The 26,244-nt window shown below is 39.4% G+C and overlaps 1 protein-coding gene across 2 annotated transcripts in view; it reads left to right on the forward strand.

Moving 5' to 3' along the window:
• The window catches only part of MALRD1 (MAM and LDL receptor class A domain containing 1), a 562,786-nt gene that overhangs the window by 164,863 nt on the left and 371,679 nt on the right, over nt 1–26,244 (forward strand). For both annotated transcript variants that reach the window (XM_084782548.1, XM_084782549.1), the window contains exon 19: nt 22,828–22,915. In XM_084782548.1, coding sequence (XP_084638674.1) covers nt 22,828–22,915 — 88 coding nt within the window. The remainder of the gene's footprint in view (nt 1–22,827; nt 22,916–26,244) is intronic.

The raw sequence follows: 26,244 nt of genomic DNA on the forward strand, positions 1-26,244 counted from the left end.
CTTGGAGTTATTAGGACTGTGTTGTGCTTGCCCAGGAGATATATTATATATACTATGATGTAGAACTGTCTGACAACAGGAGGGGGAACCAATAATATGAGCAAATATAATGCTGAAGTTGTTAAGGTGAAGATAATTATATAGCCCTGAATCATTCCCTGGGGATATTGAGAACAGAGGAGGAAGATAGATGGATATTGAAAATATGTTTTAAAAAAAATAAGGCCTAGGCTGCGTAACTCTTACATTCTCATGCATCAGAAAATTCCGTGGAATGCCTTACAGCTGCTTATTTACTCTGAAGATTTGATGGAATGATTTTTCTGACAGTATCTGAATTAGTTTCTGTATATGAAAATTTCACACGTATGTTCATCTTCTTTAAACAACCCCATTCAAACCCCATGAAAAAACTTAATTGCCATTATGATATTCAGAGGTAGGACCATTGTGAAATGATTAAGTTGAGGGTTCCAAATTCAGAAAGGGATGTACGACCTAACCAAAGGAATATTTTAGTTATTTTGACAGTGGCTATGTTTAAAAAGTGTGTCTACTTTTTTCTTCTTCTCACACACATAATAAGGTGGACATATTTGTGCTTTTGCTGCTGCACAGGCTCCACAGCATATGTGCTCTTATGATGTGATGCCCATCATGTGACACAGGTGCTCTTATGATGTGATGCCCATCATGTGACTGACACAGAAAAAAGCAATCAAAAAATTTTTTTGAGTTGAGAACAAGTAAGGCAACTAATGGTTGCTGGGAGGAAAACTAACCTTTTTTCAAGTGGTAAATCTTGAAGCCATATTTAGATAACTTGACCTGTGATCTCGCAGCTTCCAGAATGGCAAAGCATATCTCCATTTGGTAGAATCACAACAGAAAACAGACTGAGATCTATGCTAACAGTGATAATTTCTAGAATATTTGCGATGTTTACTGAGTTAGGACTATAGGGCCTGGTCTCTAAAACAAAGAAATGAAAACAGCTACAAACATTTTGTTTTAGTTTTTGTTGTTGTTGTTCTTGTTTTGTTTTGTTTTGGATGGTTTTCCTGACACGGCTTTTCTGTGTGGCCTTGGCTGCCCTGCACTCTCTTTGTAGACTAGGCTAGCCTCAAACTCACAGAGATTCACTTGCTTCTGCCTCCCAAGTGCTGGGATTACAAGCTACAAACATTTTATAAGGTAGTTTCGTTGTTTATTATAACATTAAACCAAAATTTTTCATTTTGTGAAAGAATTCCATTCTTTCCAAAAAGAAATAAAGGTTTGTGCCTGAAGTTCACAATGGATAAGATCCATTCAAATGGATGAACCACTTGTGAAACTCAGTAAGTGAAATGCCACTCAGCAGGAAAAGGGGAGATGGCACTGAAACAATAGCAGTGTGGAAGACTCTCAAAAGCATTTATGCTTAGTGAATGGCATGGACATCAAAGGCATTGGCGTCAAAGACATCAGTGTATGATTCTACTATTATAGTTCAAAAGCCATAAAAAGGAGTGGGAGCCATTGGTGGGTGATACATGGGGAGATCAACTGCGAAGAGTTGGAAGCATCTTGTGATGAAGTGAGACTCTGTGGAGATGGGGCTTTGAGGTTTTAAGTGCTCAAGCTATGCCCAATCTCCTCCTGGCTGGCTGCAGATTAAGAAGCAGAACTCTTGGCTCCTCCAGCACCATGTGTGCCTGTAGACTGCCATGTTTCCTGCCAGGATGATAATGGATTAAACTTCTGAAAGTGCAAGCCAGCACCAGCTAAATGTTTCCCTTTATAAGAGTTGCCATGGTCATGGTGTCTCTTCATAGCAATGGAAACCCTAAGAGTACTGCTAACGTCCTCTGAGGGGAAGCTTGTCTGTTTTCCATCAAAAAAGATTCTCACTTATTTATGACTGCCAGAGTCATTTTAGGGCATTCATATGCAGGGTTTTAATGTGGAGGATTCTTCTTAACTTTAGAGCAATTCTGAAGGACCACCTAAGAATTGGGACTAGAGAAATTCCTTTTGACTATGTCAGAGCTCAATTTCTCTTGGCCTCCATTGTTTGTTTTATTTTTTCTTTTTTGGCCATGCCTTCTGGTCTCATGTTTTTCACAAGTGTTTGCATGTATATTTTGTGTGTGTGTGTGTGTGTGTTTGTGTGTGTGTGTGTGTGTGTGTGTGTGTGCTTATATCTATGAACCTGTGTGTAGGTATGACACTCTCTCTCTCTCTCTCTCTCTCTCTCTCTCTCTCTCTCTCTCTCTCTCTCTCTGTGTGTGTGTGTGTGTGTGTGTAAGACAAAGGTAGATGTCAGATGTTTTCCTTTATCACTCTACATCTTATATATTGAGGCAGTCTCTCATTTGAACCAAATTAAAATTGTCTAAGTTGCTAGTTTGCTCTAGTGAATCTTTATGTCTGCCTCTGGAGTTCTGGGAGGAAGGATAACCTGTCTGGCCAGCACTTATGTGAGAATTGGATATCCAAACACTGGTTCTCATATTTGTACAACAAGTGTTTTTTACTATTGAGCCATAACCCTTCCAGATCATTCTTAGGAAATATCCTATACCCCAATCTCCATATCAGACATTTCCAGGGAATCTGAGCCCAGCGATAGTTTTTCATGAAGTTTTAACCATAACCATGATTGGTCACAAAAACTAAGATCAGACGACACAGCTTGGTGCTTTACTTCTCCTTCCAATTCATTTTTCTACAAAAGTTTTATGTGTGCAGATATGAAATAGAATAATCATCACTAATGTTCACTTAATATTGTTTCCATGTCAGATGCTGTACATTGATATAATATTTCCATAAGTTCCTCACACCTCTGGGAGGAAATTTTTAGTCTCCACAAAAGGAATACACATTATTATGTAGCATCATTTTTACATACTCATCTACTTAATTAATTATGTTACTTTCTGACCACAGTTTCACCTCCCTCCTCTCCTCTCAGTCCTTCCACCCCGACCCTCCCACCTTCTTACCTTCCACCCCCACCCTCCCACCTTCCACCCCCAACCCCCGCTGCCCTCACTCCTATTCCAAATGGGAGAACTTCCATGAATATCAACCAGCTTTGGCAAATCCAGTTACAGTAAGACTGGGCACTTCTTCTCCTATTGAGGCAAGATGAGGCAGCATAGTGTGGGAAAAGGGTCCCAAAGGCAGACAACAGAGTCAGAGACAGCCGTTGCTTGTGGCTCTTAGGAGTCCCACATGATGGCTAAGCAACACAACTGTTACATATGTGCAGAGAGCCTAGGTCAGTCCCATGCATGTTCTCTCTGGTTTGGTGGCTGAGTCTTTATGGGCTCCTATTGGTCCAAGTTAGTTTATTCTTGTGTTAGTTTAAGTTTTCTTGTGGTGTCTTTGACCCCTCTGTCTAGTACCGTCTTTCCTCCCCCTCTTCCACAGGATTCCCCAAGTTCCACGTAATGTTTAGCTGTGGGTCTCTGCATCTGTTTCCAATAATTTTTGAGTGAAGCCTCTCAGATGACAGTTGGGCTAGGTGCCAATCTATGAGTAGTGCATAATATCAATATCAGGGGTGAACTCCTTTGGCCCTGCACTTTACCCTTTTCCACCCAGAAACCAATATAGCCCTGACCTTCTGGCAGAGGAGTGTGCACTTCCGATTTGGTGGTCAATGGGACTGAGCTTCCCAGGAAGAGTACCCAACAAGGCCTAGGCTCCTGCCAAATGCAGAAAGACACAGTTGCTGTTGACCTTGGCAAGCTTATGCTGTCTTCAGGGTGGTCTGTGTAGTTATTCCTGTGCATATAGTCTCACAGAGCTACCGGTTAGCAATATGAATGAAACTTTTAAGCACTTCTAAGCATTAAGATTTAGCCAGGTTTGTTTAAATGTCTGTACAAATGGATGACACATACTCTCCAGTCTTTTCCCTCTTAATTTGTTTATAGATCATTCTGATTAATAAATGGAGGCATAATAGAAACCATGTCACTATCTAGTTTTAAAATTATCCAGTACAAACATACCTTTGTTTGCTGCTACAGAAAGCTGGGAGACGAAGGTAGTTCTCTGGAAAGATTGAAACTACATTTTTTCCCCCATATTGGTCATTGGATTGAGAAAGAGCGATGTCAGGTGTATGAAGAAAAGGCAGAATATATGAATGTGAGGGTTTGAAAGTTGAGGCCCATTTGTACCTCAAATTTCTTGTAAAATAACGAAAGTGAGTGTTTTACCCTTCAAATTACTATCCAGGTACCATGCTTCTCCTGTGTAAAACTGTGAGGTGAACTATTACTTATATGAGCAAGAATGATCTTATTCTGTTCTTTAAATCTGTTGGGTGGTGTTGGTGTAGTTTAAACCAAATACAGAAAATATCTGGGGTAAATGATCTCTATTGAACAGATAAAGAAATGTTTCGTATCATTGTTGTCAAAACAATGCCATATTTAAGCTATGTACAGCTATGTAGAGATAATTTAAAGTATGTAGGAGAATGTATGCATGTAAGACTATGCCACTTTATTCCAGAGACTACACATCTGCAGAGTTTTGGTACCTTAAGGAAAGAGTGGGGCGTCACGATAAATCTACCATACATGCCAAAGGACAATTGAGCAGCTGCTCTTGCTAGTTGAATGTGTTATGTCTACCTTCTCTGACGGGACAGTGATCTGGGAACATCAGGGAGGAAGTGCTGAGCATGCTACCTGAGTTGACTTACGGTAGCTCATGAGTTCTGTCAATGAAATTGCTTATCATACTAGCATGCCTTTTAAATTGTAGGGATGAGAAGCAAGTTTAAATAAGTGAGATATTAGACTTTCCAGATTGTTCTAATTTTGCTTCAATATGAAATGTGATACTGGACAGTTTGGTATTCTTAAGTATTGAGAGTTCCGAGTGAGATGAAGCCTTATGTCCATCTATAGCAGAGGTGGATGGAATCTAGAAAAAAACAAAAACAAAAACAGAATGGCTAGAACCGTAGGGCAGTGTAAAATGAAAGACGCTCACCAAATTGAAAATAATTTTCTGTGAAAGGATTTAATGCTTATACAGGTCACTATATACCACTATGAGACTCTAGAAAAATGACAACCAAAATTTCTTTGGAGGAATAACATTTTTTCCATGCAGCAGAGTTTAATGGTTGCAAAAACATTTTAAGATACATTTGTATCCCCTCTCTTGTCAGCTGTCAGCACCATTTATATTTTAGACCTTCTGTGAAAGCATGCACAAATGTGTACACTGCTATCTTAGCTTCCAGGCAGAGGACCTTATACCTCCTTACCTGCTTGGGCCTTTTAATCAAAGGGTTTGTATTTGAGCTACACTTCAGACATTCCTAATTGATAAAGAATCTTAAAAACAAATTGTCAGTCTCTACGCATTCCGTATTTCGAAGTCTAAAGGAGTTCCTAAACACTGATTTAAAAAAAATACATTGGTAATTCTGGTGGTAAAATATTTAGGAAGTATTAGATAAAACGATATCTATATTAAGTGTCACAGTCAGTATGTGAATCCTCTTTTCATATTCCATGGGAAGGACTGCAAATGTGTGAATTTGTTCAACCCTATCTCTTAAATAGAATTAGGGAGCCTATATTCTGTCTTTAAATAGCATTTTAAAAGGTGTCAATTTAAGCATACTGAATGAGAAACAGATAAATTACAAAAAGAACATAATGTATTACAGTCTTAATCAAAGCCTTTCTTATTAGGATTTTATTGGACCCAGCTCTATATAAAAGAGAAGACTCAATTATTTGTGTGATAGCTGGGTTAAGAAATAAATTAAGGAGAAAAGACAGTTTTATAGAAATAACTATAACAAATGGGCTTTTCATTTCGGCTGGATAGACTACTGTCCACATCTACATGTGGCTACCAGTTCCTAAAACATTTCATACTACCTAACCTTGCCAATTAAAAAATATTTATTTATTTATTCATTCATTCAGTTTACATCCTGATTGCAGCATCCTTCCTCTCCTCCTAGTCCTCCTTACCTCTCCCCTATTCTCCTCCTTGTCCTCAGAGAAGGGGGTTGTTCCATGGGTACCAACCTGCCCTGGCACATTAAATTGCTGCAGAAGTAGGCTCATCTTCTTCCACTGAGGCCAGACAAGGCAGCTCAGTTAGGAGACCACGGTCTAAAGAGAGGCATCACAGTCAGAGAAGGTCCCCCAACTGCAGCTTTTTGGGGATTTACATGAAAATTAAGCTGCCCATTTGTAGGGGCCTAGGGCCTGTTCATTGTACAAGTATGCTCTTTGGCTGGTGGTTCAGTCTCTGCGAGCCCTCTTAGGCCCAGGTTAGTTTATTCTGTAGGTCCTTGACCCCTCCCGCTCTCTCAACCATTAATCCAACTCTTCCACAGGACTCTCCAAGCTGTCTAATGTTTGGCTGTTGATCTTTATATTTGTTTTTATGAGCTTCTGGGTGAAGTTTCTCACAGGAGTGATGCTAGACTCCTATTTATAAGTGTAGTATGAGGGATTGGTCTCACCCATGGGATGGGTCTCACGTAGGGCCTGACTTTGGTTGGCCATTCCTTTAATTTTTTTTTTTAAGTTAAGTAATTCATTTACTTACTTTGCATCTCAGTCATAGCCCCTCCCTCCTCTCCTTCTAGTCCCACCCTCCTTCCCCCATCTTCCATCCCCTGTTTCTTAGAAAATGTGGGTTCTGCTACCCAGCTACCTCAGCACATCAGAGCAGATCAGGATTGAGTGTGTCTTCCTCCCTTTTGGCCTGGCAAAGCAGTCCTGCCAGTGGGAAGTGATCAAAAAGCAGGCAACTGAGTCCATGTTGGAGAAAACCCCCACTCCCCTTATTATAAGACCCACAAGAAGCCTAAGCTGCCCATTGGCTACATCTGTGTAGAGGACCTAGGTCCAGGCCATGCACTGTCCTTGGTTGCATGCTTTAGACTCCACAGGCCCCTCTGGGCCCTTGTTAGTTGGCTTTGTTGGTCTCCTTGTGAGCCTTTGTCACCTCTAGGTCTTTTTATCCTTCTCCCCACTTTTTCACTAGACTCCCAATGCTTTGCCCAATGTTTGTCTGTGAGTCTCAGCATCTATTACAAACTGCTGCTGGCTGGAGCCTCTCAAAGGAGAGCTCTGCTAGGCTCCTGTCTACAAGCATAGTAGAGTATTAGAAGTGTCAGTGGTTGGCACTCTTCAATAGGGTGGGTGTTGGGTTGGACTAGGCATTGGTTGGGTTGGACCTTCCATTAATCTCTGCTCTTTCTTTATCCCTGCATGTCTTGTTAGGCAGGGTAAGTTTTGGATTGAAGGGTCTTGTTTGTTTGTTTGTTTGCTTTTTTGGGGGTGGGTGGGTTTGTGTTCTCTTCCCTCCACTTGAAGTCTTGTCTGGTTAGAGGATATTCTCTTCATTCTCATGGCCCCTGCTACTAGGGGTCTCAGCTATAGTTCCCCTCATACCCTCCCAGAGGCCTAGCCTCACTTGGATCTCCAGCTTGTCACAGATATGGCCCTACCTACATTTTCTCTTCTCCGTAGGCCTCTGTCCTCCTGCCCTCTGCTCTGCCCCGGTCTGGTCTCTACCCTTATTTCTCTCTGCACCCCCTCTCCTACCTTGTTTCCTCTCTTCAACCACTTCCTCTGTCTCTTCTATTTCCCCTTCTGAGTGAGAGTCTAGCATCCTTCCTTGGGCCCTCCTGGTTACTTAGCTTGTTTGGGTCTGTGAGTTATAGCATGGTTATCTTGTACTTTATGGCTAATATTCACTTATAAGTGAGTACATACCATGCATGTCTTTCTGGATCTGGGTTACGTCACTCAGGTTTTTTTTTTTTTAGTCCCATCTCTTTTCCCACAAATTTCATGATTTCCTCATTTTTAATAGCTAAGTAGTATTCAATTGTGTAGATGTACCACAGTTTAGTTATCCATTCTTATGTTGAGGGACCTCTATGTTTTTCTAGATTCTGGCTATTACAAATAAAGCTGCTATGAACATAGCTGAGCAAATTTCCTTGTTTTATGGTGGAGTATCTTTTGTATATGTGTCCAGGAGTGGTTTAGCTGGGTCTTGAGGTAGAACTATTTCCGTGTGTCTGAGAAAGTGCCAGATTGATTTCCAAAGTGGTTATACAAGTTTTCCTTCCCACCTACAATGGAGGAGTGTTCTCTTTTTTCTATATTCTTGCCAGCATGTTCTGTCACTTGAGGTTTTTATCTTAGCCATTCTTATAGGTGTAAGATGGAATCTTGGAGTCATTTTGATTTGTATTTCCCTGATGGCTAAGGACATTGAAGATTTCTTCAAGTGCTTTTCAGGCATTTGAGATTTCTCTGTTGATAATTCTCTGTTTAGCTCTTTGCTCCATTTTTAAAATTGGGTTATTTTATCTGTTGGTGTTTAATTCTTTTCAGTTCCTCATACATTTTGCATATTAGTCCTTTGTTGCATGTAGGATTGGTGAACATCTTTTCCTGTTTCTTTCTATTGACAGTGTACTGCGACTTACAAAAGCTTTTCCATTTCAAGAGGTCCTATTTATTAATTGATTTTAGTGCCTGAGTTGGTGGTGTTCTGTTCAGGAAGTTGTCTTCTATGCCAATGAGCTCAAGGCTCTTCCCCACTTTTTCTTCTAATAGATTTAGTATATCTGTTTCATATTGAGGTTTTTTGATCCGCTTGGACTTAAGTTTTGTACAGAGTAATACATATGGATCTATTTGCATTTTTCTATATATACACATGCAGTTAAGGCAGAGCAATTTCTTGAAGATGCCGTCTTTTTTTTTTTTCACATTGTATGGTTTTGTCTCCTTTGTCAAAACTCACATGTCTGTAGGTGTGTGGTTTTATTTCTGTCCATTTCCTCAATCTTTGCTCCATCTTTGTCCCTGCATATCTTGTAGTCAGATCAAATTTTGGGGTAGTTTGAAGATATTGTGGGTAGTTTGGTGTCCTTATCCCTGCACTAGAAGTCCTGCCTGGCTACAGGAGGTGGCCACTTAAGGATCCATAGACTCCCCCCGTACACCCACTTTCACCCTCACCCCCCCACCCTCCGCTGCTAGGAGTCTCATCTAGGGAAACTCAATAAACTTCCTGAGCCCTTTCCTACCTTAGGTTTCTGGGAAGTCCCAGAGATAACCCTCCTCTGATTTGTGTTCTGTCACTGGGCCCTCTCTCCTTGATCACTCTGCTCCTCCACTCTGCTCCCTTTCCCCTCCCCTCTCCAACCCAGTGTCCTCCCTCTATCCACCTGCAATACCTATTTTATTTCCCCTTCTGAGAGAGATGCAAGCATTCTCACTTAGGCCCTCCTTGTAACTTAGCTTCTTTGGGTCTATGCGTTGTAGCATGGTTACCCAGTACTTTATCATTAATATCCACTTATAAGTGAATACATACCATGCATGTCTTTTTGGGTTTGGGTTACCTCACTCAATGTTGCCTAGTTCCATCCATTTGCCTGCAAATTTCAAGATGTTCTTTGATTTTAATAACTGAATAGAATTCTATTGTGTAAAGGTACCACATTTTTAAAATCCATTCTTCTGTTGAGGAATATCTAGGTTCTTTCCAGATTCTGGCTATGATGAATAAAGCTGCTATGAACATAGTTGAGCAAGTGTCCTTGTTGTGCGATGGAGCATCTTTCAGGTATATGCCCAGAAGTGGTATGTCTGGGTCTTGAGGTAGCACTATTCCCAATTTTATGAGAAAACACCAGGCCAATTTCCAAAGTGGTTGTACAAGTTTGCCTCCCATCAGCAATGTAGGAGTGTTCCCCTTTCTCTATGTCCTCACCAGCATGCGCTGTCACTTGAGTTTTGGCTCTTAACTATTCTGGTGAGTGTAAGATGGACCATCAGAGTTGTTTAGATTTGCATTTCCCTGGTGACTAAGGACCTTGAACATTTCTCTAACTGTTTCTCAGACATTCAAGATTCCTCTGTTGAGAATTCTCTGATGAGCTCTGTACCCCACTTTTAATTGGATTATTTGGTTTCTTGGTAGTACATTTATTGAATTCTTTATATATTTTGGATATTAGCCTTCTGTTAGATATTGGGCTGGTGAATATCTTTTCCCTTTCTGTTGTCTGCTGTTTTGTCCTATTGACACCGTCTTTTGCCTTACAGAAGCTTTTTAGTTTGATGAGATTCAGAAGTTGTCTCCTCTGTCAATCAGTTCAAGGCTCTTCCCCACTTTCTCCTTTATTAGATTTAATATAATCTGGTTTTATTTTAAGGTGTTTAAGGTTTAAGGTGGACTTGAGTTTTGTGCTGTGTAATAAATATGGATCTATTTGCATTCTTCTACATGTATAATCTTGGGCCCCTGAAGACTTCCTAGGAAAGGCGAGTAATGCTCTTGGCCAGAGGCTGGAACTAAGGGAATAGTCTGTAGCTCTTCTCTGCTGGCTGTGACCCAGTTGGACCCCCTAGGCAGGAAGTTGGGGTGAGAGGTCTAACCTGGATGATCCTGGGGTCCAGTCCACCAGGTATCCCCAGGAAGGTGGTATGGTTGTGGACCTGAGGCTTGAACCGTGTGTTCTCGAGGTCCCACTAGACTTTCTCTGGAAGGCGAGCACTTTGTCATATCTTATTGTAAATTATATTATGCTCCAAATTTGTTCAAGTATATTTTTAAAATAGCCCTAACTTGATAAATATTTGAATAACAGTTATAATTGCTTCTCATCTAAGATATGTAAGTTCACAGTTTTGTTTTATGCTCAGTGTCTAGAGAAATTTCTGGGTCCTAGAAAGCCAAGGTTAGCATACTGCAAAGGACAGCAGTTGCTGACATGTGGACTAAGACTCTCACACTGATTCCTGTGTACTGAAGATTGTGTGGATGTGAGGGGGACATCCCAGATGTAACTTGATCTTGAGTTTGTGACCCAGCACTTAAAGTTTTGCTTGAGGCTGACTGGACACTCCTGGTCAGGGCTAAAATAGAATCAGGCTTGTCTTGTGTCAGTTGAGGTTATAGACTTGCTTCAGTAGAAACAGTGACAAACTACCCTGCTGAGCTTCAAGACTCGTAGAGGAGGTCTAGAGAAAGAAGCCTTTGCTTTCATGATTTAAAGTAAAAAATGTTAATTTGTAAGGATATCTGAGGTTTACATTTAGACCACACACACACACACACACACACACACACACACACACACACACACACACACACACAGCTTGAATTTAGAAAAACACTAGTGAAGAATTTCATCAGGTAGGGAAGGACAGTCTCCATCACTTGGTCAATATGAAGATGTGGCTCGAGGCCCAATAACTGACTGGCCAATAGGGCGCCACCTTTCCTTTGACTCTGTTATCTTTTTTTTTTATTTGATATAGATTGATACCAGTATCAACAGTTCTGTTACACAAATAGGTTCAACCAGATGACTGCCACTTTGTTTGATTAAAGTTTTACAATTGAGTTTAGGTCAAACATAAAGGAACTGTAATGGAAATTTAATTTGCACAGCAGTTTAGATACCTTCAGTTTCCAGCCTTAAGGTTCAGAAAGTGCTTTCTGAAATGACATAGAGAACAGTGATTTTGTTTTTCATAAGAAGCCAAAAATTGTATATTGGAGAACAGATATAGTGGATACTATACTCTTTTAAAAAGGAAACATATTCTTGAGAATTTCATACCTGAGTACTATATTTCTAGCATTTAAATGCCTCCCACTGCTTCCAACTTCTATGTGTCCCTTTCCAGAATCTCTGTCAAACTTTGCCTTTTTCCTTGTTTCTTATTGATACATGAATTTTATATGTATAAATTACACATTATTATTCACTCTACTAAGTTCATTTTCTGTTATATATATGTACATGTGTTTAGGGCTGACCCCATGGGACTGGATAACATATCAGGAGACTTATATCTACAGAACTGATTATCTCTATAGCTGTCTCTGTCTGTTTTTCTGTGTCTCTTTCTCTCTCTCTGCCTGCCTGCTACATCTTACAATCTTATAAAAATCACACAGACTGAAGCAACCCGAAAAGCTTTAAGAAATTAATGACCCTCAACATAATAAAACTTTAACAGTTTTACTAATAATGTTCTCTTAATATTATATTAAAAATATCAAATAATCTGGGGCTGAAGAGATTGTTTAGTGGTTAAGAACACGGACTGCCTTTGCAAAAGAGCCAGGTTTGATTCTCAGTACCCACATGGCTGCTGACAACTGTCTGTAGCTCTAGTTCCAAAAGCATCCACTGCCCTCTCTTTGCCTCCATGAGCACTCACTGCAAGCACATGGTACACATACATGCAGGAAAAACATGCACAAAATAAAAATAAATAATAAAAATAAGTAAAATGTGAGTTTTATTACAAAGACATTCCATAGTATAAAATATTTAGTACATTTTGGTTCAAGTAATGGAATGAGCTAATGGCAAGACAAAGTTATAGTAGATAAATTAAAAATACAGGTTCATTGGGAGCAGGAGAGAGAGAGAGAGAGAGAGAGAGAGAGAGAGAGAGAGAGAGAGAGAGAGAGAGAGAGAGATATGAGAGAGAGCTGCACAAAGAGCAAAAAGAGAGATACAAGAAGAGAGAAAGGAGCAAACGAGAGAGTGGAGGAACCAAAATGTCTGGATTATATAGTGTAGAGCCTCTGGAAGAGAAGAAGCCCCTACCTTGGCTAGGGCATTTCAGGGAAGGGGCAGCATATGCCAGCCATGTCCTGCAGCAGGTAGGGACCTGACACATTTTACTACTGACTTTCTTTTGTAAAATATTATTTTTCTTTGTATTGAGTATCTTATCTGCATGTGTGCATGTTCATGCAATACACGTGTAGAATCAAAGAGGGCTGAGAGTCCATGGAACTGTGGTTACAGAGCTGCCACTGTGCACTGGAAACCCAGATCCTCTGGAAGAGCAATCAAGGCAAAGCCTTGAAACTATCTCTCTAGCCCTGCCTTTACTGTACATTTCTATAATTAAAATCAACATTTTCTCATGTAATTTAACGAAGAAATTTTAGTTACTAGTTAAAGGATCTCCAAAATTTGTGCACAGTCCAATATGCCATCTGGATATCTGCGGGTTCTAGTGTCTGTTTTATATTTTAACCAATCTTAAAGCATCAACATGTTAAATCTGGGATTTTGATGTCTTAGTTTCTGCCCACAAGCCAATTATTTTAAAATTAATGACTAGATCATGCTAACATGTTATTCTAAGACCAATGGTTTAGTTGGAAATAAAGCTCCACTATTTATAGTTAAATTTGCAGTAGCGTGGATGAGAAGATTGAAATCAGATTTTTTATTTTAAGGACGTGAAACTCGCAAAGGGATGGGACCATGACAATAGTTTATTTGAAGACACATTTTAAATGGCATGCCAGAGTTTTTAGTGACCAAAGTGTCATTAAAAGCCTCAGTTTCAAAAGCAACTGTTGTTTTAATTAGAGTGTTTTTTAAAAAAATTTTAAGCTACAAATGGGTTTATACTGGGAGAACATCTAGTATGCAGGATGCGCTCATGTATGCTAGGTACGGCCATTATCAAGTGCTGTACACAATAAAAGTGTGACAAATATCGATGTGGAGTTATTCCTCATACTGCCATGCTCACATGATAGGGTGTCTCCTTTTCACAGTAGAGCTAATCATTTTCTAAATACTAGTAACTGTCTGGAGTACAGACACATGCCTGTTATCCCAGAACTCAGGAGGCTGAGGCAGGAGGGTTAAAAATCAGAGCATTTCTGGATGATGGCTTAAGCTCCAGGCTACCCTGGGTGGTCTAATGAGAGTCTGTCTCCACACCTCCCCAGCAAAGCAAGTTAAAAAAGAAAAAGCAAAACCAACTAAAACCTAACCACCATTTAGATATTTAAACGGTTTGTACTGTTTGTATAACTCCCATGAAAGTTACTCATTTAGTCATTAGTCATCCTGGTGAGTAACAGACTATGGAAGCCATTGAAGGGAGAGGAGGTAGAGGAGGAGGAGGAGGAAGAGGGGAAGAGGAGGACAGAGGGGGAGGGGCAGCAGCAGCAAAAGTTTGATTGAAAAGACTTGGCTTTTTAAATCAACCAGGAGGCTTCTTGGAGTGCATCAGGCATCATCTTTTTTTTTTTTTTTTTTTTTTGAGTTTTTACTTAATTTTATTTGAAAAATTTTAATTGCAAAAGCTGAATTCATTCATTATTATGGATAAATCAATGAATCCAAATAAAGATGGCTCTTCCTTTTTGCTCTCTGCTCACCCTCTTTTTTTTTTTAATCTTTTTTTTAAATTAATTTATTAATATTACATCTTGATTGTTAGCCCTTCCCCTGTTTCCTCCCATTCCTCCCTCCCTCCCACTTCCCCCCTTCTCCCCTCCCCTATGTCAGGCATCATCTTACCAGGGGCTTAGGGGTGAGCTATTTAAATTTCCTAAATCCCATTCAAATGCCTTGTAAAGACTTCCCAATCCACACACTCCTTCTCTGTGAAAGTTAGATGACCTTGTGGTGGGTCAGGAAGAATTGGATCTTTTGGAATGCCACATAAACAAAACCTGTTTAGAATAAGTTATAGCACCTGCCATGTAAAATGTGGGGAATAAGCCATCTCACCATGAGGGATGGAAATTGCTTTAGTTGCAACTGCTTTCTTTTTCTCCCCTAAATACCTACACACCTCCAATGTGCTGGCCTCAGGGCTTGGGCTTCCTATGCACAATACTGTGTGGCCCTCAATGCCTGTCTGGGAGCTTATTCTTTCCTGTCATAGAAGAAAGAGACCAGCATTTAAATGCAGAACTACACATGGAATTCAAAACTGTAAGCAGTTTGGAAAAGAAACACAGTTTTGGCTCAAGTGGTCCAAGAGAGTTCTCTGAGGAAGGTAAAGATTGGAGAGCATCCTGAGTCACAGTATATAAAATAGGGTGAGTGTTATTGGACACTGCTGGTGCCAAGGACAGTTATTGGTGGGGTGGCTAATCTTAGCTGTCAACTTGACATTCCTGTCAAGAGAGAACTTCAACTGAAGAACTGCTTCCATCAGATAGGCCTATGGTCATGACTGTGGGGCTTTTTAATGAATGCTGATTGCTGTAGGGAGGCCTAGACTACTCTGGGTGGTGCCACACACAACCTCTCAGAAGACCAGCCTGCGGTGTATTATAAGCCAGCTGAGCATAATCAGTACATGTCAGCCCTTCATACTTCCTGCCACCAGTTTCCTGACTTGAGTTCCTTCCTGACTTTCCTCAAAGATGGACTGAGACCTGGAGATCTAAGGTGAAAAAAGCCATTTCCTTAACAAGTTGATTTTGGTCATAATGATTATCAAAACAACAGAAGTGCAAAATAGAAATGTTAATTATTGGAAGATATGGTAGTTTGAATGAAAATGGCCCACAGGGAGAGGTATTGTTAGGAGGCGTGGCCTTGTGGAATAGTTGTTGCTTTGTTGGAGGACTTGATCACTAGGGCGCTTTGAGGTCTCAGATGCTGAGGCCATGCCCAGTGTGGCCATCACTTCCTACTGCCTGTGGATCCAGATATGGAGCTCTCAGCTATCTCTCCAGCACCATGTCTGCCCTCATGCTGTTGCCATGCTTCCTACCATGAGGATAATAGACTAAACCCTGAATTGTAGGAAAGACACTAATTAAGTATTTTCTTTAGAAGATTAGCCGTGGTCTTGATGTGTCTTCAGAGCAATAAAAGCCTAACTAAGACCTATCTCCTGTATACTTGCACTTAACTCTGCATTAGTTTTAAATTGCTAAATAGAAAGGTTTATTAGTTACTTTTCTCTGTCTGTGAGGAAACACCATGACCAGTATAACTTCAGAAGGAAAGGATTATTTGGGACGTATAGTTTCAGAGGTTCAAGAGCCCATTACCACCGTGGTGGGAGAGCATTCAGTAGACTGGCATGGCAGCCGGAGCAGCTTGGCAGCCATGGAATCTGGCGCAGGGAGCTGAGAGCTCACATCTTAAAGTATAAGCAGAAAACAGACAGCACACTGGTAATGGCGAGAAACTTTTAAATCTCAAAGTCTGTCCCCAGTGATATGCATCCTCCAGCCAGACCATACACGATCTAAATCTATCCAAACAGCTGCAAACACTGGGGACCAAGTATTCAAACATCTGAGCAATGGGGACATTTTCATTAAAACCATCACAAAGGGTAGTTAGATGCTTCCTACACAAGGAGATTGAAAAGATACACTTTGGTAAAACAAAACAAAATAAAACCTTATTTCATATTCATAATAATAAACTAGAATTACATTCACTTTTCCTCAAATGTTATTTTTTGAGTTTCAGAAGGTTGAATCTGTTGATTAAAAAATAATATTTAAAGATAAGATGCAAAAGGAACTTTAAGCGTGGGAGGTAATGGTAGGAATGGGAGGGAGACAGAGGAGGGTAGGAAGGAAGAATAATCAGAATGCATTAATACATGTATGAGACTGTCAAAGAGCAAATTTAATCCATTATAAATATATGCTTGTTAAAGGAGAATTCAATTCTGGTATTTGTGTGAAAGTCATTGAAACAGCAGTGCATTATATTCTGTTAAGAATATATACCTCATTATGTGCCATTCTTAATAATCAAAACACAACTTTTAAAACTTTTTAGTCAATAGCGCCAATCCCCCTTTTCATTTCTTTCCCTACTATCGACCAGGCTCTTTTCAATTAAATGCTTCCTTGTAGCCAGCAGTCAAACATGCTTTGTATGAATTCTTAGGACTTGCAGAAACTGAGTGTTATTTGTCTTCATTCAAATAATAAATGGGATGTGAGAAAGCTTCCACGGAAACGGTCTCCAGAGGATGCTTTCAAACAGTGTGTGGGTTTGCAGAGTTTCAAGTAGCGAATTAGCTTCAAATTGATCAACGTTTATCCCTTTCAAGATCCACTTAGGAAGTTTCAGAAAGGTGCAGCAATATGAGGGAAGTAAAAGAATAAAAGGTAAAAACAAAGCAAATCCCATCAAATATTTTTTTTTACCCTTTTTGGAACGTCTCAAGTGATAAAGGAAGCTGCAATAAACCTTGTCTTCTCGATTAATTTAAAATAACCAAAAAGTAAATGCATTTCACATGACCTGTACACACAGAAGTAAGATTGTGTGTCTGTGTGTAGACATGTCACTTGGTATTTCAAATGGTTTTGTATACAAAGAGGCATGTCTAACTTTTCTATGACCTTGCCTCTTCAGGCAAGCTCTTCAGTGTTTTCTTTCTGCCTTCGGCGCAGCAGAAGCACTGATAGGAAGAGGTTTTCTGGGTGAAGAGAGAAACTGCAGCTGCTTGCAGTCTCTGAGATCTAAACAACAGAGGATCCCTTGGTCCTAAATAAGACAGTATAGAAGGTGAAAAGAGGGGCATTGGCCTAGACATTTCAATTATAGATACAGTGAGAAGGAATTAAAGGCTGCTCTGGAATGGCCTTGCTCTTGACATGTTTGCATCCCTTACATAGTAAAAATAAAGTGCCCCGCCCAGTCCTTCGCCCCCGCCACATCCTTCCTTCCACAATGGGCAGTTCTACCAGCAACCTCAGAGTCTCCTAAGGTCGTGTGTCTCCTAAGGCACACTGAATTGTGCCTCAGTACACGGAGATACTTGTCTCTCATCTTGTCACCTTTTGGGAATGGGGAAATGGTAGAAGGCACTTTCCATGGCTATAGCTATTTTACTATGTAATACGCAAATTTTAAAAACATTTGTACATGGCTACGTGGTAGACTGTCTTGTTGCCTTGGAAGTAAGCAAAACCACAGATGCTTTGGTCTCTGACTTAACATGGTGAAGGAATTCACAGAATTGAATGCCTTTGGGAACCAGACAAGGTACATGAATGACAGACATATATCAAGTATAAGAGAATCAGCACGGTGCAGAAGAAGAATCGGGTCTGTGACAACCAAGGAACAGGATCTTCATGAGAAATATCCTGCATTTAGAACATTGGTGACCTATTTGACTTGGGAAAATTGTTTAGGTTAAATTAAACTCTGATGATATGGATCTAGCCCAGGAAACATTATTCAGTAATTTGTATTTTGCATATTCAAACATGAGCATAGATTTTTTTTTTCTTACCACGGAAACACCACAATGCCTATGTGGACACAAAGTTTTAATATTTACCACTTTCTAGCCCATTTAAGAACTCAGGCAGACTATGTAGACATCTTATTTTTTTTTGAAATCATCTTCTTATTGTACTTGGCCTACTTGTCTGTGTCAGTTCACTTAAATCTTCAGTACCACAATTGTATTTTTATTATCCATGTCTGTGCCTAGCTTCTTATATAGTTTAGGTGTGACTTTTATGGTCAGTATATAATGTTAAGTACTTTTTTTATATCTAGTATAATAATTGGAAACTTCAGTTATTATGCAGTGTTTTGTGTCTATAATAAGACCAAACAGAAATAGGCTTATATACATAAAGTTTGCCAGATCAAATCTAAGATTTACTTTATAGAGATTGTTTTCTTCTTCTTTTTTTTTGAGGGGGTTATGTAAGCAGTTCTAAGGATGATTAAAAGCCCTCTAATGCTGATCTCAACAAATCTTTTCTTGTGTATTATGTGGCAATTGTACATATTCTACACCAAACTCTAAGGAACCCACACAAATTGCAGATTATTTGATATATATAGTAAGGAATTTCTGAATGTCTTCTTAGGAATTGAGGACAATTTCTCAAAAAGTCTTAGTGAAATCAGACTTACAGGGTCTTTTGTTTACAGGGAAAACAAAATGAAAAATAAGTATAAACTATTAAAAAATAAGAAGTAATGAAAATATTTGTTCTTTAGAAATTATTAGTAGTACCAAGTAGTGGTTTTTGTACATGACCTAAACAGTCAGATGACATGTTTTGATATCACCATATTCTGGAGATGATAGAAATACACCATCACTCTTCTGCCATTAAAACGTTGAACTTCTATAAGAGCAGAAAAACTTTAATTAAAAACACTTCAGCTTGTGGCATGCACTAGTCCTGCATCTGAGTTGGGGTGTTTCAGGAAGAGTTCCTAGGTGTCACATATTACCTGAACATGTGTAAGGCATAAAAACACATACTGTGTATGTAGATTCAGTGAAATAGGAAGGTATATGACACAACACAAGTGACTGTTCTCACGGCATCTCAATTATATAACAGGTTAGTATTTTTTAAAATTAACTTATGGTTATGTCCATCAAGAAATCTTTTGTCAAAATCTTTCCCAATTCTTTCTAACCTTCATATTTATGACATGTAAGTTTACAAAGCCACCATTTACACTAAACTGGGTTTTCAATCGTGTCTTAAGTCATTTAATAACGTGCAACTGGATGTAGGCCTAAAATGTGACTTCCCTAATTTTCAGAATTCATTACTATCTTGTATATAACACTCAATATTTCTGTGTTCTTCCATTTACTTTAGAAACAACCCTATATAAAAAGTACAATTTTCTGAACAGAGATACTTAGTCTGTGTGAACAGTGATGTACAGTGTGCAGGGATATACTAATTTCCAGATTACCCATGATAATTTAAGAATTTATTTATACACTTAATATAGAGCAGAAGTAGTTGATGTCTATATTTGAAGATTAGTTTTAAAGCTGACATGTGTTACTAAGTGGTGCTTTCTTCATTTCTTCATTCAGTCATTCATTTATCATATATGTTTCCCAGATAGGGCAGTGCTTACCATGGCGTGTGTGTGGAGGTCAAGGTCAAATTTTCAGGAATGTGTACTCTCCTCCAACATGTAGGTCAAGGGAAGCAAACTCAGGCTCTCAGGCTTGGAGGCAAGAGCCTTTAGCTACTGATTCACCTGACCTTTCCCAAGTGTCTTTTAAGTGATTTGCTTGATTCGACATTAAGAAATTAAGACTAACAGTAAAGATCAAATTTGACATATTTTTTGGATTGGCACTTGAAACTATTGTCCATCAGTTCTAAAGGGTGTTCGCATTCCTGCCATTAACATATTGCTATTTTGACATATGCTGTGTATGATTCAATCATGTTAGGACAAGACTTGCCCGTTTTCTTCAAGAGACAACACCACCATGCCTGTCAGGTTATATAGAGTGGGCTCTAACTGAAATAAGGCCCTCAAGCAGCAGCCTCCCAAATGTGCTGTTTAACTATTGTGGCACACTCTGAGACACATGACATCTCTGTAGTTTTTCAATGAAAATAGTCAGTTCCTTAGTTTGTGACTATATAAGGATGACAAATGAGTCTCTAGCCTAGAATGAAGCCATGTATGGTATATGTAACCAAGGTTACTGTATCGTTGTTTCCAGTGGGTTACCGTTGTATTTTTACTTTAAGCATTGGATCCTGATATTAATTTTTGCTCCATGCTCATTACTAAGCCAATTGCAATCATGAGCCTGTGTGCCTGAATCACAGTGTGCCTTTGATTCCCTGATCCTCACCTTTCTCACTTCTGAACTGAGCTGGTTGTTACCTCACTTTGTTGCATTGTACTATATTGTGTACGCATTGATCCAAGCATAATATTATTATTTATCTTTTGTCATTTTGCAGCTAACTATAGACCTTCTTCAATACACAACTTTCGTAGTCATTTTCACCAATTTGGATGGTTGAATTCTGCTTACTAATTAATAATATTTGTAGGAACTGGCCCTGAATATATTTTCTGCATTTTGTTCTCTCTTCCCGTAGTATTTCTCTTAAAAATCAGTGTATTTGCTTTTGGACACTTATGTGCAGGTGTCCGATGCATTGTGATTCTTCTCACCCTGCCTGTACACTCCATATCAGCCTTCCATTCCTCTCCCTCCCTCCTCCCCTTCCCACCTTCATGTCTTTTTGTTTTGCTACCAGCTGATTTTAACTAGTATTGCCTGTATGATTGTGACTTGGAATTGTCTATTGGTACTAAGGTGGGTTCCTCTGTGGTACACAACTACAATCAATACTCCTTCACCAGAATCCATCAGGAGACAACTCGAGTCCTCTCTGAGCTTTAATTGGCAGTTGACAGACCTTATGTAGGGTAGACAGCACAAGTTGTGTAAACATGGGGACAGTGGCCTTTTCACGCCCTGAAGTGCATTTGAAAGTCTTCTTTCTACTGTTTCCCCACAATGTTCCCTGAACCTTAGAGGGGATGCTATAAATGCCTTTTATCAGGCTGAGCACTCAACTGTCACTTATTCTCTGAACCTGGACCAGTCACAAGTCTCTGCATTCATGATTTACTGTGGCAAAGAGAAGCTTCTCTAATTAGGCCAGGAGTGGTGCTTGTCCGAGGCCATGAACATGCACTGTCTGTCAATTTAGTTAAACAACAGCATTATGGCAGCCACGGCATTTTTAGTGAGTTTAGAGGACCAGGTTTGGATTTCCTTCTGTGGAGCAACTCCATATAACATTTTCCCCCAGCACAATGGTGATACAAACAATGCATTTTCAAGTACACGAATTCTTCTTGGGCAATATCAGGTAAACTGTATTTGCCTAGACTTAAATCTTTCTCATGCTGACAAATCGTTTTGATGTTCTGGCCTCATAAATATTAAAAAAGAAAAAAGTAAAGTTTGGGGGAGTTACCAAGAGTTTTGAGGTCAGCAAATTTGGCTTTTTAAATCTCCTTCCTTGGACTGGGTTACCAGTTGATGAGAGCAGGATAACATTCAGTGCAGGATAGAATTTGACAAGAGAAGTAAAATAAAATTTCAGCTTTCACATTCAGTGTTTGTGGAAAATGAAATGGAGATTATTTTCCTCTAATAGTGGAAAAGAGAATGGACGTCTCTTAAAAACTTTGGGCTTGCCACGAGTTCTTTTTTAATTAAATTATAGCTAGATGCCTAGTAAGAAAGCCAAACATTAGCATAAGTATTAAAATAATTTATCATGATTAATTCTATTACAAGAAGTCCCAACTTTAATCACAGTCTGCCAGATACCATAGTGGTTTGCTAGTATTTCCTTTTTTCCTGGGGTTTGGGTGGAACTCCAGATCCTATAACAGCACCAAAGTCATGCGGATTGCTGTGATTAATGTGATTCCAAAGGAGGTCAATACATATTAGCCAGTTTCAGATCCATGGGAAAAATTGCTTAAAATTTCACGCATTAATCAAGTAAATAGGGGAAAGAGGCTTCTGGAAGAGGGAGGACATTTAACCTCAGAAGTGGATAAACTCTTGCTGAAAGACAAAAAGGAAACCTTGGACGAGGGGAGAGTGGACAAGCTTCAGAGATTTAAGTTATACCATCCCAGTGTAACCTATGGGTCCTGTGACCCCTTCATCAATCTTGTCTAGCCAAAATATTTACACTATGATTCATAACAGCAGCAAAATTACAGTTATGAAGTAGCAGACAGGCATGGTGGCACATGCCTTTAATCCTAGCATTCAGGAGGGCAGAGGCAGGTGGATCTCTGAGTTTGAAGCCAGCTTGGTCAACAAAGTAAGTCCAGGGCAGCCAAGACTACACAGAGAAACCCTATTTCCAACAAACAAACAAACAATTATAAAATAGCAATGAAAATAATACATGGGAACTGTATTAAAAGATTGCAGCATTAGGAAGGCTGAGAACCACTGGGCTAGACCACTTGTACAGTGGACCCCGAGAGTCCTCTTGTCTACACTTCCCCAGTGCAGAGATTAAAGGGACCCAACAGCACCCAAAATTTGTATGTTTATGTAAGTAATCAAACTCGGGACCTCATACTCACGTAGAAAGCACTTTACTGAATGAGCCTTCTCCGCAGCCTTGTGAATTCCTTTTCCTCCTCGGGTTTCTATAATTTCACTCACAGTTCAACACCTTTCTTTTATACCTTAGATCCTGATAGTGGCCTCAGTGGGAGATGGTTTCACTGGAGATATTGCGATTGATGATCTATCATTTATGAATTGCACCCTCTACCCAGGTAAGAGAGACCATTTCAAATAAATGAGAATTTCCTAATCTATTTGCTTGGAAGAATTGCCAAGGAAATCAATGCTTTATATTTAGAAATAACCTATCATGTCTTCACTTTTAAAGTTTCTCAAATGTATTGACAGTGGAAAACTTACTGTAAATCATTACTAGTATTTAGTCTTAAGCCTTTGAAACATAGTAAAGATGTTTGAATCTGTTATTTCTATCTACTATCATATACAAAATCATATCTGATATTATATTGCAATTTCATGACATTTGTGAGTATAAAAACAATCATTTTGATATAGTAATTGCTGAATTCTTTATTGTCACATTGCATTAAAAAAAAAACCTCATGAGTATCTCATTTATCTTCAGTGACACTGATATTTTAAATTTTTGGCTATACTCTGCTCTTAGGTATTGTTTGCAACCTAGTTTCTGTACTTTTGTTTTATTTATATCTATGGAAAATAGTCATTTGATGAGTATACTGGGACACAAGAGTACCCGAATTGGTACTATCTTTGTTTGTTTGTTTGTTTGTTTTTTGGGTTTTGGTTTGCTTGTTTTTTTGAAACAGGGTTTCTCTGTATAGACTTTCTCACTGTTCTGGAACTTTTTTTTTTTTTTTTTTTTTTTTGTAAATCAGGCTGGCCTTGAACTCAGAGATTTGTCTCCCTGTGTCTCTGAGTGATGGGATTAAAGGTGTACATCACCATGCCCAGCTGGGCTGCCCTGTCACCTTGGCATCCCTGGCTAGAAGAGCTTAAGGCATGTTCAGTAGCTCCACGCCGTCATTTCTCTGTAGTTAGGATTCTTCACACACCATCATTCAGGCAGCATTGGTTGCTGCCACTAGTCTCCAGCTATTCTGAAGAACACTATACACAACCAAATCTTCTCTGGGAAGCCAGTAAAAAGGATGCTTCGTCACCGCCTCATATTTTAGTAAATGTGTCCATTACATATTCACATACCTGGTCATTTTAATTTTTACCTCAGAACCAACCCACTCATTTGCCCTTGCCCCCAAGCCACCATTGTCTCTGAGATTGAATTTGCTTTATAAACTGTCTCCCTGCTTCTCTCCTTGAATCTCGTGCCTTATTCTCACAACAGCAGCTCAACGTGTCCTTTTAAACTTAGATAATAAGCTCAAATCCACACTGTCATCACCGTCTTCCTAAGACTACCCGACTTATTCAGAGCAAAAGCAAACTTCGGGTAAGGATTGAGGAAGAACAGATGACTGGTTTCCTCCGACTTCCTGACTCCCCTTTTCACAGTGAGTCTGTTTGCTCCCCAACTGTAAAAGAAGACGTCCTACCTAGTCCTTGTTCACTCTCTCCAGGTCAGTTTGTAGTCTGGGCTTCTCCTTCTCCTTGGCATGTGCTTCTTCTGAGTGTCCATTTGTTCCCCTCCAGGGCTTCTTCTTGGGCTCTATTCAACTTCTGCTTATTCAGGAGATCCTTACAATGTCCTATGCATAGTTGTTGTTGGTTTTTTTTTTTCTCTCTGGCATTTTCTATCTTTACTCACTAAGGTTATTTTGTAAGCACCACCTATTACCCTTATAGTGAAATTTCTCTTTTTCCCCAATAATAATGGTAGTTGTAAAAAAGCAGGTATATTATTTTCTGGCCATTCTATTCTCTCTAAACTAGCCTAGTAATGGCAGGCGGGGATAATAATAAATATTTTCTGAAGGGAAAGCTAATTTTAATTACCTTCGTTATGCATCCTGTTTATTATTTCTTAGGTATTAAATGCTTCCACATAAAAATATACACTATTGTATGTTAGACAGATTTATTGAAAGGCAAGTCTCATTTCCATATAACCACAAAATTCACTTCTTGCTCTCAAGCATGCAGGTTAAGTTAAAACAGGAATAGCAATGATATCAATTTCTTATTTGGAGCTCAACAAACCCATTCAAGTTCTAAGCCGTGGGTCTGCATTCCACATGTCCTGACTCGTTGGGACCAGAGCTGAAGGGCCACATTCCTGTCTCAGATGTCAGTTGTTCAAGCCAGAGGATGGGAAGCACAACCACACCCCACAGTCGGTTATGGTGTGCGTATACGTACCCGCATCCACTGGGGGAAAAGTCACGAAATTAGGCCTGTCGGTGGAGTGATGGCAACAATTCTCTATCTACAGGGAGATTGGTAAGGGCAGAAAATGTATAAATTTATATCCAGACAGAGGATTTGTGAATAGGGTTCATAATACCACATTAGAATGTGCGTTTTACATAATTGTACATCCTTTTTGTACTGGTAGGGCTGGGATGGGGATTCCATTGGTGCTAGGCAACTCCGATGGTACTGAATTCACAGTCCCAGACCAGTCCTATAATGTTTTAAGTGTTGAGAATAGTGATTAGCCAATCCAAGGTCGATAGATGTTAACTGCTGAGTACAATCAGTAGCTTAGCTATCTAGCTTTACGCTGAGAAATGAAGCGACAAGTTACCCAGCCGTATCTATATCTTGAGTCCATGATGTGAGCCACTGGCACATTGATAATCAGATGCATGATTTCTGCTCTGCAACCGTAAAAAATATTAATTTACAGGATACACGTGATCCAGATGACCATAAAATTTCAGGACAGGAATGAATATTCCAGCCTAAAATTATCTGACTTTAATGGCCAGGGTTTTCCTTATATGATTTCCCAGTTCAGATTTAGAATTGCTGTGGCTTTGGGGACACTGAAGGAGAAGAAGAAAAGAATACAGAAAAGTAGGGCGGCTCACCTCTGAAGCTCTAGATTCTCCAGTTATTTTGCTAAATTCGTTCTGTGGCTGATGATGCAGAGGTGGCCAGCATGGCGGTGCTGGAGGCAGAGGCAGAGACAGGAAGTATCTGTTACAGACCATCAGTCCCAATTTTCTGGTTCAAGTTTGGGAAGAAAAATATGAAACTTTAAAACCTGTCTGAACTGCTTGTCTCTGTGTTAACTTCATAACAAAGGAGGTTTTTTTTGGTTTGTTTTTGGTCCAAACCATATGTCCCTTGAAGCTGAATATTCCATAAAAGAATGTCATACAGGCTTTTGTTCAAGGAACATAAACAAAAAATAAGACTTAGTAAGATATTTCTCTTTATACTTCTCAGCTGCTTTTCTCCTGTTATCATGTCAGGTATAGTGGACAAGTGCCTGTAGATTCATTTATGGTCAGCAATTTGCTTTCAATACTGAGCAACCATTATATTGTTAAGTGGTACAATGAGGTAGAATGAAAATTAAAACTCTTGAAGATATCAACGCAAATAATATACCTAATTTCAGAAGTGCCCATGTTTTCTGTATCACCTGTTA

The sequence above is a fragment of the Acomys minous genome, assembly GCF_964271855.1.
Source record: "Acomys minous genome assembly, chromosome: 5".
Classification (NCBI taxonomy): Eukaryota; Metazoa; Chordata; class Mammalia; order Rodentia; family Muridae; genus Acomys; species Acomys minous.